Source organism: Ochlerotatus camptorhynchus, unplaced genomic scaffold (assembly GCF_037179485.1).
Source record: "Ochlerotatus camptorhynchus isolate MF236.1 unplaced genomic scaffold, CSIRO-AGI_Acam_v1.1 ptg000209l, whole genome shotgun sequence".
NCBI classification, from domain to species: domain Eukaryota; kingdom Metazoa; phylum Arthropoda; class Insecta; order Diptera; family Culicidae; genus Ochlerotatus; species Ochlerotatus camptorhynchus.
Genome location: NW_027040699.1, coordinates 130,261 through 143,206, shown reverse-complemented (window position 1 = coordinate 143,206; position 12,946 = coordinate 130,261). Strand labels below are relative to the sequence as shown.

At 39.8% G+C, this 12,946-nt stretch overlaps 1 protein-coding gene across 1 annotated transcript; it reads left to right on the top strand.

Moving 5' to 3' along the window:
* The first annotated feature begins 2,897 nt into the window (after nucleotides 1–2,897).
* On the top strand, nucleotides 2,898–6,455 carry Adck1 (aarF domain containing kinase 1). The gene is made up of 3 exons (XM_065224169.1): nucleotides 2,898–3,063; nucleotides 4,750–6,013; nucleotides 6,083–6,455. Exons 2-3 carry the CDS (start codon nucleotides 4,799–4,801, stop codon nucleotides 6,422–6,424), a joined length of 1,557 nt encoding a protein of 518 aa, XP_065080241.1. The 5' UTR covers nucleotides 2,898–3,063; nucleotides 4,750–4,798; the 3' UTR covers nucleotides 6,425–6,455.
* The last annotated feature ends 6,491 nt before the right edge of the window (nucleotides 6,456–12,946 follow it).

Genomic DNA, 12,946 nt, shown 5'->3' with positions numbered 1-12,946 from the left:
TAAGCATAAGCTTTACTTTTCACCACAGTATAATATATGTGTCATAAATCAATCGAAGTAAAGTTTATGTGAAAATCACATGAAATTTACTTCGTATTTTTACACGTATATTTAATCGATTTCTAAAAATAAATCGAAATATAAATATCAGGCACAGTTGTCTTTTTTTTTATAGTAGCTGATTTGGGATTCGATCCAGAACTGTTGAGGTGTGAATGCTTTCGGTGTCTGCGCTCGATTCCACTGGGCCCCGGCTGACTTCAAGATTGAGCTCGTTCAATAAGCATGAAGTAAGAACAGCTCTCCCGGCATGGCATGTAGTGCAACGTTATGCTAGCATGAAGAAAAATAACACTGACATATTTATGCTCCGTTTCGGTGGTGTCGTGTATTCAAATCTTGCTTAATGCTCCTGTGTGCAATAAAACAACGACTACATTATATGAGTTCATGGTTCGAGTACTAGTGCTGGAATCTGAATTAGCCGTGAGATTAGAATAAGGCTTACAATTAGAATCTTAGTAAAGTAAATATTGCAGTAGAATCATTTTTTTTTTTCAATCTCAATACATTCTTTTCCGGAACCCCTTATCTTATGGAACAATAACAAACAAAGATTATTCAATACAGTATCATTGTTGTTAGCAATATTTGGCTCGACTAATCATTTTAATGAGTGTAAGATAACATCGTTGAAAATTGTTTCAATAATTCATAAAGAACAATCATGTAAGATGTTTTTTATTGGGAGCGATATTCATCCCGGAAAACTATGCCAAAACAAATGTTTGCTGCTGGATTTCTTAAAAGGCAAATCTATATTACTATATAATGATTGGGATAGATCTGTTTACAATCTTTAAACCTCAAAAATCAAAGGAAGCTATTCCAATGAGATATACATGTTTTCCTATGCTGCAAAGTCATTTAGTCCAATAGTTTCTACATGTCTGTTTACACGCGGCATATCAACAAACGTCAAAAATCGTTAAAAGCAACTCCAATAAAATATACATGATTATCTTATAAGATATATATTTTAGTGAGCAATATTCATCATGAAAACAGGTATATTTTACTGAATTTTCTCATAATGCAAACTTATATGATTTTTAGATGTCTGTTCTCACCCATGACATATCAACAGTTTTTCACCATGAAATATATCAGACAATATTCAAATACGTCTTACCTATCGCTAACTACGTTCGAAGCAAAGTTGTATCAAGCACTAACTATGGGAAATTACGATAGAAATCATTCCATATCGCAGTCATAGTTTTTAAGTGATAATCCAATGGAATCTATCAATCATCACAAAGAATGAATAAATCTGCTGACATTGCTATGTTATAAGATGGATCCAATAAACGGTACATGTCGATTTGTTTCAGTGTAGTTTGTACTACTCCCTCCTGTGCTCGTTGCTCCTTGCCGACACATTTTGTCTACACGGAGAAACAGAATTATACATTTTGATTGATTAATCATTAATGATTCAAAACTACCCAAAGAGGTAAAAATTGATTACCGAACTGAATTGACACACACATTGACAGTAAGCAAGTGTGGCGTTCATTTCCTCTTTGTTTTTCGTTTGCTGATTGCTCTGCGCGCATTTTATTGAAAGAAAAAAAATCTAGCCAGTGATTTAATTGAATATTATAAAGGAAATAATTTCCAACGTTCCAACGGGTACCAACGAAAACAAGCGTATTAAAAAAAATCAAAAGATCTATCTATCAAAGATCGATTCTTTGGTACCGATTTAATCAGTGGATCGATTCTAGAGCCAAATATAAGATCGACCCATCAAGATCGATCTTTCTCTGAAAATCGCCCAATCCTGCGCGTCGCGGGGTGAGGAAATTTTCTGTAATAATGTTTTATCCTCCAGTCGCGCGACAGCAAGTCTTCGACAGCATGCAACACTTTCTCGGAACCCTACAATTCCAACTCAACTGACGTGACGTCGCCATAAATCAGAGGCTTGGAACGCTTGTAACTGATGCACGTCGAGAAACGTCTCGCTCAGGGTGGCCAGATCAACAGATTTATCGGTAGTCCTACAGATTTTCGACCCGCCTGTCGATTCACACTTAACAATATGGTTAATTTGCTTAACGACGTGTTCGGGGTATCACCCAAACCATTTTTGGAATAGTTCAATCATTTGGGTTATCGTTCGTGTATGGTAATTGTTATTAGGGTATTCAACAATAAATAAACCGAGAAATAAACCTACAATTAGAGACGAATCAATCAAAATTAACGTAATGTTGCACTTTTACCACTAATAATTGAGAAGTTGGTACAAATACCATGTTGATTTTTCAAGAATATATGAAGTAGCTTCGTTGAAAATTATTATGTCGAACCCTCATTCAAACACCCGTACTTCCATCCCCCACTGCTCACAATTATTGAAAAGTAGCGGTAATTGGGTTGTATGGGGATGTTTGACATATTCGTAACTATTCAAAAATTGAGATTGGATTGATAAATAAAATATCGTTCTGCTCAGAAAACGAAGTGCACTGCAGTCACTCACAAGTAACATAAGGCAGGTTAATATGGTTTAAAAAAGTGTTAGTGAATCTGTAAAGTAAAGTGACTGAACGTGTGTTGACGGTCAAGTAGCCGCCAATTTTGGATTTATCAACGGGAAAATACAAGAGACGCCTGCCGATAACTACCGATAAAGATTTTTTGATACTACCGATATTGAAGAAAATAATCTGGCCACCCTGGTCTCTCTCGCTCGCATCTGATTCGCTGTCTGTCTCGTGTGTGATACTCTCGCCGCACTGTGATTTTTTGTCGACGCCACGCGACGCACTCCTTCATTCATTCATCCATCAGCCACTGACGGTCGGGGTCGCGAAATCGTGCGTGCTCGTAGTCGTCGTATTGTTATTTTCATTCGCAGTCACACCATCTGGACTGTCAGAAAAGTGAAATTTCTTCCTTTTATCAGGGAAAAATGGATTAAAACCGACAAATTTTCATATCAGTCGGTAGTTTTAGAGGAGAAGAAGCCGAATCCATCAAAGTGCGGTGAAGGTACGTGCAGTTTACCACTCAAATTGAACAATTTTATTTACGTAAGTTCGTGTACCAATCCGTGATGGTCATTAAATTTTTTCCCTCGCGCTTTCAAAGGAATTTTTTTTTTGTTTGCGTTCCGCCCGGGTTGCGGAAGAACGAGAGGTGGTGCGGTGACTGAAACAAGTTTTTTTTTTATGAATAATCATACATTTTGTTTTCGAGAAAAAAGTGTTACTTGGCGCGGTGGTCTATTGATTAGCATATAGAGATTCACCACGCGCCAACGTGGTGCTTGTGTATCCTAGAGCGAGCGATTCCGGTTGATCTTGACTATTAAGTAGTGTCACACACCTGGAGAAGCGGATGATGCAACGCAAGGTCAATTATGTTGAATTAATCTGGACCAGCCACCGCTGGTGTTGTTTGTTTGATTGAATGAGTCAGTCATTGGCCCCTGCAACAGGTTAGCAAGCCTGAATCGAAGGGTTTTTTGGTGCTGTGGTGTTATACATTGCGCTTGCAGCAAGTGTGTATTACAAGCAGGGAGAGAGAAACTGCAAAGAAAGTTACAAAAACTTGCGAAATGTGTGTCACTGGTTGGACCGTTCGTGAGGGTGTTGCTTGAGCATTGAAACTGTGTAGAAAGTGGTGTTTGTTGTGTGCTTTAACACTAATTGGTTTCATTTCGACCAGGTATCCCGGAATCGACCTGTTTGACCCGAATAGTGATATAAACCGTGCTTAATTGGCGAATCAAAGTTAGACCCCATGGAGAGAAAAGGACTATGAAAGTGATGATTTCAAAATTGTCACGGGGAGGTACACGAGTACAATCTTAAAATGCACGTGGGCTAACTTTGCTTCGCCAATTTGGTTTTGTCCTTAAACCTTGTCAAAACTCCCCTATTATTATTTATAACAGGGTGTCGACTACCTGGACAATAAGGGGCTCTGGAAATGTCCTAGTCCTTACAATACAGGGAAATATTGGTTAATCCTTTCTGATTAAGCAGGGTACCTACTACCTGCTAAAACCTGAAAAACGCGGGAAACCTCGGGGAAGATTCAAAAGCTCTAATTAAGCAGAATTATAAGGTATTGAAGTACGAGAGATAATGTATTGAAGTTACTAATACGTCAAACAAGCATCTTGCTTAATTTTCAGCGCTCATAAACTTTGATGAATGAATTTTATGCGAATTTCAAGAAAATTCGGCGGAGAATTCCTTGGGAGTTGAGGAAGAATTGTAAGGAAAACTTTAAATCAAATCTAATAATTGCTTAGAAGGTAGTTCTGACAAACTTTAGTTTCCAGGTGAAACCTAAGCAGAATTCCAAGCGAATCCTGAACAGTATTGAAATGAAACTCATACAAAGTTTGGAGGTTAATTTCTAAGGAATTCCGAGGAGAAAAAGGAATCCCAAAGAGAACTCACAGGCAGGGTTGAAGTCAATTGTTTGTGACGAAATCACTAATAATTAGATTTGTTTGTTTATTTATTTATTTATAATCACAATCTTTGGCATTGGAGCCACACAGACTGAACTGTCGGGGATTATTTCTCTTCTTAAAAACTACTTTACTAATAAAGCACCTTTTTTGCTGTTTTATTTGAGCATTCCGCTAACAACCCTATACCATTACTTCAATAGTTTACTCACAGACAAACAGACATAACACATTCACCTCTCTATTTTTAGCTGCGGATAAATTTTCCTGAAACACCCATCAAACCTAGGCACTGAGGAAATGTGGCCTGCGAGACGCCTCGTGAAGTATGGTCTCGTGGGAGGTTCCCTGATGGGAACCGCCCTCAGTCTGCACGCCAACGACTACGACATCAACTCGATCGGTATCGTTCGGCTGGGCCGAGCGGGAATGACCGTATTCGACATTGCCACCACCTACAGGATGAACCTATACAAGCAGGAATGGCCCGACAAGAAAGATCCGGCCTACCTAAAGCTCAAAAGCGAAACCCATAAACTCGCGGCAGCCAAACTGCTGGAACTGTGTCGTACAAACAGGGGAGTCTACGTCAAGGTTGGGCAGCACATCGGCGCCTTGGAGTACCTTCTGCCCTACGAGTACGTCAACACGATGAAGATCCTGCACAGCAATGCCCCACAGAATCCCATCGAAGATCTGTACAAAGTGATACGGCAAGATCTGAAAGTAAATCCGGAAGACATTTTCTCCTCGTTCGATCCGGAACCCCTCGGAACGGCTTCCCTCGCCCAAGTCCACCGGGCAACTCTGAAAGATGGCACGGAAGTGGCCGTCAAAGTGCAACACCCCTACGTTCGGGGGAACTCCAGGGTCGACATTAAGACCATGGAAGTGCTAGTCAAATTAGTAACGTGGGCATTCCCGGACTTCAAGTTCCAATGGCTGGTGGATGAAACGAAGCGGAACCTCCCCGTCGAAATGGACTTTGAACACGAAGGTCACAACGCCGAAAAGGTTGCGGAAATGTTCAAGGACTACAAGTGGCTCAAGATTCCGAAAATCTACTGGCAATACACGACCTCCCGGGTGTTGATGATGGAATTTGTCAAGGGCGGACAAGTGAACGACATCGACTATATCAAGCAGGAAAAGCTTGACCCCTACGACATTGCCAACAAGATCGGTCAACTGTACGCGAATATGATCTTTCTGAAGGGGTTCGTTCATAGTGATCCCCATCCGGGTAACATACTGGTGAAGAAGTCGGACAAGGGAGGCACTGAGGTGATACTGCTCGACCATGGTCTGTACGCCAATCTGACGGAAAAGTTCCGCTACGAATACTCCAAACTGTGGCTTAGTATATTGAAAGTGGACCAGATGGGCATGAAGAAGCACGCGCAAGCTCTCGGCGTAGAGGGAAGTATGTGGGGATTATTCGCTTGCATGGTTACCGGTAGACCGTGGAACTCGGTGATCAGCGGTATCGACAAAGTCAAACAGGACGATGCAGAGGTTGGTATTCTCACAGGATCCTTCAAAGATCCTACCCCCTTCTAATGCTCTCCATCTTTACTTTTACAGAAAGAACTCATCCAAAAGGAAGGCAAACTGGTAATTCCGCACATCTCCGACGTGCTGGAAAAGGTCGACCGCCAGATGTTGCTGGTGCTGAAAACGAACGACCTCATCCGGGGGATCGAAACGACGCTCAAGACGCAGAACCGCATGACGGCCTTCTGGGTGATGAGCAAATGCTGCTACAAGAGCGTCGGCAACCGGGAATACATGGACGCACCGGATCCGTGGCGAAAGCTTTCGACCTGCCTGCGGGAGAATTGGGCTATTCTGAAACTCAATATGTATTACCTGTACCGGGGGTTGGTGACGTTGCACCTGCTGTCCGCTTTGAAGATGATTTTCTAGGGATAGTTATTTTCTAGCTCCAACAATAATTGAAATAGGTGGAACAAATGAACGTAAACGAGGGCTTTGAACGCATCAACACCAGCTTCTGATAGAGCAAATTTCCTTTATCGAATGGCATTGTTATTAGCGTTTATAGCCATTGCTTTACGTTTGGTTGTTCCGCCTATTTCAATTGTTGGTCTAGTTTTTTTATGTTGACCATTTAGCAGTTAGAATGTGGGCCTCTGAGGTGTTGGGTATAAGTTTAAGGTATAGAAAATGTGTACTTTGCTGAAAGTATCGCACGCACCATGTCGTTCCGTACTTCTTTACTGCCTCCGATAGTTTATTAGGATCAAAATATTACCAATCGCAACGAGATTTCCAACCGAAGGACAGGTATAGCTTTATTGACTTGTTGAATTTTAGGATTATGCTTAAAGTCTATTTTGAAATCAAAACGAGTTTTTTTCATACACAGAGAAATGTCCATTTTGAAAATTGTAGGTGCTATCTCTTACCGTTTTTTTGGGTATCTGAAATTTTCACCAGTGAAAGATAAACATTTTTCACATTCCTGTAAAATTAACCACCCCGAATTTTTGGATTTTTTTTTCGTTCATAAAATCAAAAAAAATAATAGGCCGATGAGATCAACCCAAATTTGAGTTTTGTTAACTCATAAATCTCAAAAAGTGCAGGAACTCAGCGATGAGTAAATTTGCCTCATGTTTTCCAGGGAGAAAATCCCGAATATGAGAAAATTAAAGATTGACTTCCCTCAGTCTATTGGTACTACTGCTAGACTGCGTAAAATTGGCGTCAATTTTCCTCATTTTCCGACACATTTTTGAGGTCTACCACAGGAAAACATGAGGCAAATTTACTATTCCTATTCGCTGAGCTCCTGCATTTTTTCCGATTATGACTAAACTGAACTCAAATTTGGATTGATCTCATTGGCTGTGGACAAAAAAAAAATCCTCGCGGGTACCACGTTTACTGAGCTTGACATATGTTACTATAGTTACGAATCAGTGAAGTTTCCAGGCAAGTGCTACAATTATTGGGCGAGTTTACCGTGCGGGACCGAAATCCGTACACCCTGTTGAATTTGTTTATTTATATGCATCATAACAATGTAAATATTATATATGAATACATATTCATGTTCATTCATGCATTAGCTTAATGTTTACGTCAACAATTAAGCAGCATGTCATGCAATTAAAATAAGAAAAATAAAAACCTTAACACGTGTCGGGCATTTCTGTCAATCGGTTGCGTTCTTAACGATTTTCTAAGAAAATCTCTCGGATTTACTTCAGTTTGTTAAGCGTATTTCAGTGATGGTTGCAAGTAGTTTTCTGAAGGTCGATCAAAAAGGTTAGTGTTTATCGTTTTATATCTCAATTCTAAGCAATGGATCGTTCATATGGTATTTATTTATCAAAATTAGTACTGTACGGATTTCGATCCATATATAACAGCTGATTCTAAATCCGTACACTTGCGCATCACTAATGACGATTCTACTTTATCCAATGTTTTTCAGCAGATCATGGAAACTAAATACACGCCGGAGGATTTGGAGAAGACTATGGCAATGATGCGTGCGGAGAAATCTTACTAAGAAGCATCCAGGGATTTTGCCGTTCAATTCACCACCATAAGAGATGCCGTATTGAATCGCTACTCTCTTATTTTATTCGTATTGTAAAGGTTATATTATTAATATCTTTTAATGAAGAGCGTCAAGAACCAGCCAAAAAGTAAAACAACGCAGCTCCCCTACAGGATATCACCAACACGCATATACAAATTAGGGACCATGCATAAATGACGTAGCATTTGAGGGAGGAGGTGAGGGTTTCAGAATTTGTGACCGGCCATGTATTGGATCGGAGGAAAACTCCAGTAAGAATATTTAACCCAAAGCACTGGTATAGAATAAAATTTGGAAGAAATTAATCCTTAAACATGATATTAGTTAGCATAAAAATCTAGAACAGTTACCTTCTTAAATAAAAAGAATTCAGTTACCTCTCCTTTGAATCGATTGGAGCATCAATTAATCTAACGTTGATATCATTAGTTAAAAAAGTAAAAGTAAAATAAATGAACTTGAACCTTTGACGAATGATTATTATGTAAAATCGTGCACTGAATTCAACAATGTAGTCGAAAAAAATGTCAGTAGGATAGTTTTTGAGATACAGCTAAAAATGAAAATTCACTTTAAACAAGTTTGATTACTATAATACAAATATCTCCGGTTGTAATGAGATTATATCAATTATTTTAACGCTAAATTAGAGGTAAGACATTTTTTCGTTCGATCAATTGAACATCAATTGTCAGTGAGATTGATGGTATTGTTGTTAGTTAATAGTTTGTTTTTTAAGTTTTCCTAAGAAAAATTGAATTTCTGCTAAGTTTTTAAGCAATGTAAATTAAAATGTTTATGGTGGTTCTACCATTACTCTCACGGAAAAATAGTGTTATAACGATCGAAATAAAATTTTATCACGTTTAATTTGCCGTTAAAATAATTAATATCACTTCATTGCAGAGATATTTGTGTTTTAGTTTTATTTAACGTGACATTTAATTTTTTAGCTAGGGGAAGGAGGGGCATAGTGAACAGGTGGGGCATAGTGAGCATCCCGTACTTTGGCTCTGGATCTCCAACTGCATGAAACAAATCAACTGGTAGTAGGATCAATATCATTAAGATATTGATCCTACAGCCAACAAATTTGATCTGAACGGCCGGAAGTCCAAGCTGGAGCACGCGCGATGCTCACTATGCCCCACCTGTTCACTATGCCTCTCTTACCCCTATATCTCCAAAACTATCCTACCGAGATTTTTTTGGACTGCATTTTTGGATCCAGTGCACGATTTTACATGGGAAATGACCATCAGCGTACAAAGTTCAAATATGCTGTAAACTAGTGTATTTAAACGAATATAGCTGTTTTGGACTCTTAGCCAAGCAACTACAAAAAAAATACTCTATTCAAGATAGCAACACGTTTTTTTTCATTGATTTGGATCGATTTACATTCATGTACGGATTTTGATTCATCCTCAACACAGTGTACGGATTTCGATTCAAAACTGTACGGATTTTGATTCAATCGTAAAACGCTGTACGGATTTTGATTCAAGATATGTGCAATTTAAATCCTTTTTTCTAATAATTAAAGGTAATTTTAAGACCTGGTGTTTGCAAATATTGGAAAAATAAAGATAAATGTAAAGGAAAAAGATGTGATACAGAGCATAATGTGATAGCATTATTTAGTATTGACCGTTAATGATTCTCTCGTGCTTAGGTGTACGGATTTCGGTCCCGCACGGTAGGCATAAGAAGTTTGATTTTCCAAAAGTGAAGGTTGGCGTTGGCCAGATTTGGATTTGTCAGATATAATCCTAAATAGGACCTAGATTATTTGATACTCTAGTAACCTCAAGTCCGTGCTCTGTAACAATGTTTCGTTGTGATTAATCAACACTCAAAGGGGTAAAATATCAAGTTTGGGGTGAATTTGAAAGAAAGGGAACTTGGAGTGTAGAGCGCACTTCCCACTCTGATCGATTCTGAAGCCTGCCCAAGTGAGTGGGGTATGGGTTTATTTGATTGAACGTCATTTCCAATTTATATATTGATACATTCAAATAAGACAGAGATAGGATGCGGAGGGCCCGCTTAGGGGGAGCGTAACCCATGTTATGGTTCCCATTTAGTAAATAGTTCAGATAGGCTAGAAATGACAGGTTCATAGTGAGAGAATGTACTATGTATATGGGCTATATGGTGCCCGTTCACTGATCATAATCAGATTCACATCGTCAGGCCCTGCCCAAGAATAAGGGGATTGACGATGATTTGTCAAGTTTTATTTTGCATTTGCATATAATTGTAATTTTAAGTTTGCTTTTGTAATTATAGGATAAATAGTTTATCTCAATTGAAAAAAACTTGACGAATCATACATCTAACATAGTAGTAGTTACAGTGTCGCATGATCTATCAACCACTGCCTGCAACTGATGTTGGAGGGGCCGGCAGGGCTGATTACGGATTAAAACTAACACAACTCTAACACTAAAATGATCCCGAAACTAACGCTCATTCCTTGCACTTTAAGTCATAAAGTAGTTTTATTTATTTTCGGTGGACATTGGCCAAAATTGGATTTTTTTTAAATAAATGTAATCCTAAAAAGGACCTAGATTATTTAATAGTCAGTAACCTCAAGTCCGCCCTCAGTCACAATTTGTATTGTGATTTTATTTAATCAACACTCAATGGGTAAAGTATGAAATTTGAGATGAATTTTTGAAACAAAGGGGTAACTTGGAGTGTAGAGTGCATTGCCCACCGGTTGATGCTGAAGTCTGGCCAAGTAAGTGGGTTAGGGTCTAATTATTTCTAAATGGACAATACAGTGCAGGTGGATATTTTATTTTATACTCTCTATAAAGGGCGAACACGAAATTATTGCGACACCGAAAATGTCATGCCAATTTTCTTAAAATGTTTAGAATCAAACCAAAATTTTAGGGTAGTTTTATACATATATTTACTTCAAAAATCAAAAGAAAAGTTAATCGATGGAGCCTTGAGTGTAAAATTGAACGCATTTTCGCTTGATGCCCTCCATCAAAGTCTTTACAGTGTCATCCGGTACCAGTTTCTCAGTTTTTTTCAATTTTCTTAACATGTCCTTCTCGTCTTTGACTGTCTTCTTGCTCTTCCGAAGTTCCCGCTTCATTATTGCCCAGTACTGCTCCACCGGGCGCAGCTCCGGACAGTTTGGCGGATTCATGTCCTTTGGAACAAAATGGACAGAATTGGCCTCATACCACTCCAGGACACTTTTAGAATAGTGGCATGATGCCAAAATAGCGGAGCTTCGTCGTGCTGCTGCAAGAACGGCAAAAGGCGCTTCTCGAGGCACTCAGATTTGTAGATCTCGCCATTTACTGTGCCCTTTGTCACGAAAGGCTCACTCCTCAGTCCGCAAGAGCAGATGGCCTGCCAAATGAGATATTTGGAGGCGAACTTCGACATTTTCTTCTGCTTAAATTTGTCGTCCACATCGAACTTGCTCTTGCCGGTGAAAAACTCCAACCCCGGAATTTGCTTAAAATCGGCTTTTATATACGTTTCGTCGTCCATCACACAGCAGCCATATTTTGTCAGCATCTTCTCGTAGAGCTTCCGTGCCCGAGTTTTAGCCGTCGATTGTTGCCGCTCATCGCGGTTTGGGAAGTTCTGTACCTTGTATGTGTGTGGGTGCAAAGAGCGCTCAATGCTTCTCTGTGCAGTGTGGTGAACATTCAGCACTATCGCAGGGACTCGTAGTAAGTCATGATGAGTGTTGTGAGGACAACGAACTGGACACTGCATTTTGCTCCCCCTCAATCATCAACCACCGTGGAGGTAAGACGTTCGTCGATATCGGGCAGATACCTTTCCGGCTGATGGTCAGTTATCCACAATGGCGATCCTGCCAGGAGTTGCAACAACCAACCTTTGCTGCAACGCAAAAATCAGAACCTCGATTAGAAACCGGAAAGGAATCTCCCAAAATTTTCAACGCAACACAATAATAAAAAAGACCTATATATTAAAATAAAGTGAGGTTAGATTGAGCGGATTAGAAACATCGCGCTTCGATTTTTTATTTATGCATAAAACGCAAATCTATTAAGATTGTGCATAAGATGAGCGGATCAGATAGATCGCGCATTGGGGAAGCGGACATAAAAAGTCGCGCAAGCGGTTCAAAACGTCGCGCATTTCAAAAGCGGATCGAAAAGGTCGCGCATTGTTGAAATGATGACAGGTTCTTAGCAGCGGATCTTACGATCGCGCATCGGACACATTGTGCATTAATAGAGCGGATTAAAAAAATCGCGCTGCGGATCTTATGATCGCGTGGACCCGAGAGCAGATCCTAGAAATATGACTGAGAGCAACCTAAGTATTATTAGCATCATCTCTTTTCTAGCGAAACACTCACGCTAATTTGAATGTTTGCGCTTGTCATTACAGAATAATACAAGGTTCTTAAAACGAAAATAAAACGGCGAATGATGGCAGGTATGTTCGAGTGGTTGACGAACCAACCGGCTGCGTTGAGGAAGATGTTCAAATCGATAACCAAATCGACTCTGAGATGATTTCTAGTAGCGACAGCAGCAGCATCTCAGAGAGTGATGCTAGTGACTCCGATACCGATACACACGATGACAAAAAAAAAATTGGACTCGGATGGTACATCTGCTTATTCATCGAGATCGCCATCGGTTAGCCCATCTACCCCTGAAGCAATCCCCACCGAAAACGCAAGCCAGGACACAGTGGAACACACCAGTAACGCCGAACGTATCGACCGTATGGAGAAGATACTCGCGGGTATAAATGACGCCATGAGCCGTTTTCAGTCAAATTCTGGACCGACGATGACTGGAAATGCTGATAACAGCTGGAACCCTCGCTGGAACCTCTCTAGCGAAGTAAGA